The 5,816-nt window shown below is 45.7% G+C and overlaps 1 protein-coding gene across 1 annotated transcript; it reads left to right on the top strand.

Moving 5' to 3' along the window:
- The first annotated feature begins 317 nt into the window (after positions 1–317).
- Positions 318–5,559, top strand: LOC112077375 (tetraspanin-18B). Its single transcript, XM_024143895.2, has 3 exons — positions 318–435; positions 4,586–4,780; positions 5,453–5,559. Exons 1-3 carry the CDS (start codon positions 373–375, stop codon positions 5,549–5,551), a joined length of 357 nt encoding a protein of 118 aa, XP_023999663.1. The 5' UTR covers positions 318–372; the 3' UTR covers positions 5,552–5,559.
- The last annotated feature ends 257 nt before the right edge of the window (positions 5,560–5,816 follow it).

Here is a 5,816-nt window from a genome sequence, read left to right as displayed (position 1 = left end):
TCGAAGTGCTGTACAGACACCCAGCCTAAAACCCCAAACAGCTAGTAATGCAGGTGTAGAAGCACGGTGGCTAGGAAAAACTCCCTAGAAAGGCCAAAACCTAGGAAGAAACCTAGAGAGGAACCAGGCTATGAGGGGTGGCCAGTCCTCTTCTGGCTGATGCCGGGTGGAGATTATAACAGAACATGCAAGATGTTCAAAATGTTCATAAGTGACAAGCATGGTCAAATAATAATCATGAAATCTTGTTTGACTGACTGGTCTGTACCTGTGTTGTGTGCAGGCATTGGCATAACTCATTAACCTAACCTGTTTCTGTGTGTTTTCTCTGTCTGTCAGGGGTCCGGGGAGGCCTCAGCGAGAGGGACAGCCATGGACGGAGACTGTCTGAGCTGCATCAAATACCTCATGTTCGTCTTCAACTTCCTCATCTTCGTAAGTATTCTCCTGGTGCACTTTTCTCCCTATATAGTACACACGTCATTCTTAACAGTACTCTACCCATTTGATGCGATTGAAGCAATCACATTGAAGCATCATTATTGCGCATGGCAGATTTGGTCTCAGGCTTGAGAATCATTTGTCATCCTTTCCATTCTCAGACGAACAGATCCTCCCCACGAGGCAACAACATGGACTCTCTAAACCTCCGTGCATCCAAAATAAATTGCCTCTATAGCTATAACATTTAACCCAATTTTTATTTTTTATTTTTTTAAATGTGACATTCATCGAAGAAACGCAATTATTTCCCGGGAGGAAGAGATGGTATTAGAAGTGAATGTGTGAGGCTCCTATCTCTACCCCCCTCCCCTCCCCTCCACCTCAATATCCCCCTTTTACTTAATCAATGGAGAGTCACCCACTGGGAAAGCAGATAGTGGTTTAGTGATAGAGGGAGGATGAGGGGGGGAGGGATGAAGAGGGGGAAGAGGGAAGGGGGGATTCACTTTGAGAGGTAGAGAAAAGGCTGAGAGGTAGCTGAAGCACCCCCACTGACCTACGTTATAGGACTTAACCCAACCCCCTGCTGAGGCATGAAGACTAGAAGACAGTCAGTCTTTTACCTTTCTGGCTCCCCTCATTCCTCCTTCTCAGCTCTCTCTCTCTCTCTCTCCTTCCTTTCATCCTCAATGGTTAACTATTTCATGTTTTTATTTTGGCTAGGGGAGAGTTTATACAGTATGTTCATGTTTCAACAATATGTAGCCTTTCGCAAATGTCCTCACCTAAATGCAACCATTATCTGTTTCGTTAAAAATATCTGAGGGATGTGTCACGCCCTGACCTTAGAGATCCTTTTTATGTCTCTATTTTGGTTGGTCAGGGTGTGAGTTTCGGTGGGCATTCTATGTCTTGTGTTCTATGTTGTCCTTGTTTTGTATTTCTATGTGTTTGGCCGGGTATGGTTCCCAATCAGAGGCAGCTGTCTATCGTTGTCTCTGATTGAGAATCATACTTAGGTAGCCTGTTCCCACCTGTGTTTTGTGGGTAGTTGTTTTCTGTCTCTGTGTCTGCACCAGACAGAACTGTTTCATGTTGGTCTATGTTTGCTATTTTGTTTTAGTGTTCTGAGTTAAAATTAAATATTAACATGGACACTTACCACGCTGCATTTTGGTCCGATCCTTCATACTCCTCGTCAGAAGAAGAAGGAAATCGTTACAGGATGAGGCTGGAGACATATAACCACTCTCAAATGCTAGATAGTGTTTGTTTACATTTTCTTTGTTTACAAACATTGGAGTAAAACAAGCGTATAGTTTGGATGCTGATGTGGTACGACAGTTGACCTCATATTTATAAGTTATATTATAACCTATATTATAAGTTATATTATAACCTATATTGATAAGTTATATATAACCTATCATGTTATTAACCCTATATTATAAGTTATATTATAACCTATATATACTATTATAAGTTATAATTACTAGCTATTATTATAAGTATATTAATAACCTATATTATAAGTTATATTAATAACCTATATTATAAGTTATATTATAACCTATATTATAAGTATATCCTATATTTAACCTATTATTGATAATTATATTATAACCTATATTATAGGTTAATTATAACCTATATTATAAGTTTATAATTATATACCTATATTATACTATATTATATTCTTATTATAACTATATTATACCTATATTATAAGTTATTTATAACCTATACTAATAAGTTATATTATAACCTATATTATAAGTTATATTCATAACCTTATTATACCTATATTAATATATATATTATAACCTATATTATAACCTTATATTACTAATATTATAAGTTATATTATAATTATATTATAACTATATTATAAGTTATATTATAACCTATATTATACCTATATTATAACCTATATTATAATTATATTATAACCTATATTATAAGTTATATATCCTATATTATAAGTTATATTAATACACTATATTATAAGTTTATTATAACCTATATTATAACCTATATTATAACCTATATTATAACCTATATTATAACCTATATTATAAGTTATATTATAACCTATATTATAACCTATATTTATAACCTATATTATAAGTTAATATTCTTCGAATCAATAGGTTCATATTATTCCCGCCATCCCTCCCTCCTCCCTCCTCTCCCTCCATCCCTCTCCCTACATCCTCTCCCTCCATCCCTCTCCCCTCCATCCCTCTCCATCCATCCTATCCATCACCTCTCCCCATCCCTCTCCCCATCCCTCTCCCCATCCTCTCCCCCATCCCTCTCCCCCATCCCCTCTCCCCTCCATCCTCTCCCCCATCCTCCTCTCCCATCCCTCTCCCCCATCCCTCTCCCTCCCTCCCTCTCCCTCCATCCCTCTCCCTACATCCCTTCCCTCCTCCCTCTCCCTCCATCCTCCCTCCATCCCTCTCCCTACATCCCTCTCCCTCCATCCCTCTCCCCATCCCTCTCCCCATCCTCTCCTCCATCCCTCCTCCCTCCTATCCCTCTCCCCATCCCTCTCCCTCCATCCCTCTCCCTCCATCCCCTCTCCCCATCCCTCTCCCCATCCTCTCCTCCATCCCTCCCCATCCCTCTCCCCCATCCTCTCCTCCATCCCTCTCCTCCATCTCTCCTCCTCCCTCCTCCTCCAATCCCTCTCCCTCCATCCCTCTCCCCATCCCTCTCCCTCATCCTCTCCCTCCTCCCTCTCCCATCCCTCTCCTCCATCCCTCTCCCACTCCTCTCCTCCATCCCTCTCCCCCATCCCTCTCCCTCCACTCCCCCTCTCCTCCCTCCTCTCCTCCTCCCCTCCTCCCTCCCTCCCTCCTCCCTCCTCCCTCCTCCTCCTCCCTCCCTCCCTCCCTCCCTCCCCTCCCTCCTCTCCCCATCCTCCTCTCCCCATCCCCTCTCCCTCTCCCTCCATCCCCTCCCTCTCCCTCCCTCCCTCCCTCTCCCTCCCTCCCTCCCTCCCCCCCTCTCCTCCATCCTCCTCCTCCATCCCCCTCCTCCTCTCCCTCCTCCCTCCCTCCATCCCTCTCCCTCCACCCCTCCTCCTCCATCCCTCTCCCCATCCCTCTCCCTCAATCCCTCTCCCTCCATCCCTCTCCTCCATCCCTCTCCCATCCTCTCCCTCCATCCCTCTCCTCCATCCCTCTCCCCATCCCTCTCCCATCCCTCTCCCCTCCATCCCCTCTCCTCCATCCCTCTCCCTCCATCCCCATCCCTCTCCCTCCATCCCTCTCCCTCCATCCTCTCCCCATCCCTCTCCCCCATCCTTCTCCCCCATCCCTCCCCATCCCTCCCCATCCCCTTCTCCCTCCCTCTTTGGTGAGGTTTTCATTGGCCTGTCTTAATGGTTTCCCACCTGTGTTCTCTTTCTTCCATTAACTGTAATGAATTATGTGCATATAAACCAAACTAATAGTCTGTGCTATCTGGGATCCTTGGGACGTCCCAACTCTGACGTCACCCCATTCAGGTTGACATTTAAAGGGTTAAGGTTAGGGTTATGTAAGGGTTATGGTTAGGGTAGAGTAGAGTAGGGGTTGTGGTTAAGGTTAGGGTTAGGCAAGGGTTAAGGTTAGGTAAGGGTTAAGGTTAGGGTTAGAGTAGGGGTTAAGGTTATGGTTAGGTAAGGGTTAATAGAATAGGGGTTAAGGTTAGGGTTAGGTAAGGGTTATGGTTAGTGTTAGGTAAGGGTTAAGGTTAAGGTTAGGGTTAGGTAAGGGTTAAGGTTAGGGTTAGATAATGGTTAGGGTTAGGTAAGGGTTATGGTTAAGGTTAGAGTAGGGGTTAAGGTTAGGGTTATGGTTGCGGTTAGAGTAGGGGTTAAGGTTAGGTAAGGGTTAAGGTTAAGGTTAGGTTAGGGTTAAGGTTCGGGTTAGGGTTAGGGTTAGAGTCAGGTGCTGCAAAGAAGGACCTACAAAAACTGCAGCAGGCAGAGAACAGAGCAGCACGTTTTGCTCTTCATTGTAATCAGAGGGGCTAATATCAAAACTATCCCAAGGATACCGGATAGCACTAATCCTAAACTAAACCCTCTCTCTGTCCCCCCTCCCTCTCTGTCCCCCCTCCCTCTCTCTCCCCCCCTCCCTCTCTGTCCCAGCTGGGAGGCTCCTTCCTCCTGGGTGTGGGTGTGTGGGTGCTGGTGGACCCTACAGGCTTCAGGGAGATCGTAGCAGCCAACCCTCTGCTCTTCACTGGGGTGTACATCATCCTGGCCATGGGGGCGATGCTCTTCCTCCTGGGCTTCCTGGGCTGCTGCGGAGCCATCCGGGAGAACAAATGTCTGCTTCTCTTTGTAAGTCAACTGTGATGGGTGGGAGGGTGGCTGTTGGCGTGTGTCGGGGGCGGATGTGTGTGTATGTGTGTGGATGTTTGTCTGTTCGTTCTATACAGTATATATAGTGTATCTTTGGTCATGTATTTTTGGGGGGGATGTGTCGTTGTGGCCTGAGATAGAAAATAAATAAGCCGTAGTAAAACAGAGAGAATATTTCATCCTGTAGCCGTCCATGTAGCAGGGCCTCATGCATAGTTAATGTTGAGTGGGCTCTGTCAGATTATGATTTTTAGTGACACACACTCACTTTTCCTAACACTCACTCTCTGTTACTCTCTCTCCCTGTGTCTGTCTCCTTCTCTCTTCCTTTCCCTCTACCCCCCCCCCCTCTCTCTTCTCTCTCTCTTCACCTGTGTCTGTCTCCTTCTCTCTCCTTCCCTCTACCCCCCCCTCTCTCTCTCTCTCTCCCTCTCCCTTATCTGTCTCCTTCTCTCTCCTTTCCCTCTACCCCCCCCTCTCCTCTCTCTCTCCCTCTCCCCTTATATCTGTCTCCTTCGCTCTCCTTTCAACTCTACCCCAACCCCCCCCTCTCTCTCTCTCTCTCCCTCTCACCTTTATCTGTCTCCTTCTCTCTCCTTTCCCTCTACCCCCCCCCCTCTCTCTCTCCCTCTCCCCCATTTGTCCCTGCAGTTCTTCATGCTCATCCTGTTAATCTTTCTATGGCAGAGTTGTCTGCAGCCATCCTGGCCGTTTCAATTCCGGGAAGCATGTGAGTACCGAGACCCCTGACCATCCACTGTGATGTACGAACACTGTTCCTGTTTCATGACAACCCACTGTTCCGTTATCATGACAACCACTTGTTTCCTGTTATCATACAACCACGATTCCTGTGTATCATGACAACCCACTGTTCCTGTTATCATGACAAACCACTGGTTCCTGTTATCATGACAACCACTTTCCTGTTATTCATGACAAACCACTGCTTCCTGTTATCATGACAACCACTGTTCCTGTTATCATTCGAACCAACCAACTGTTCCTTGTTATC

The sequence above is a fragment of the Salvelinus sp. IW2-2015 genome, unplaced genomic scaffold, assembly GCF_002910315.2.
Source record: "Salvelinus sp. IW2-2015 unplaced genomic scaffold, ASM291031v2 Un_scaffold4496, whole genome shotgun sequence".
Classification (NCBI taxonomy): domain Eukaryota; kingdom Metazoa; phylum Chordata; class Actinopteri; order Salmoniformes; family Salmonidae; genus Salvelinus; species Salvelinus sp. IW2-2015.
This window is presented reverse-complemented; position numbering and strand designations above follow the sequence as displayed.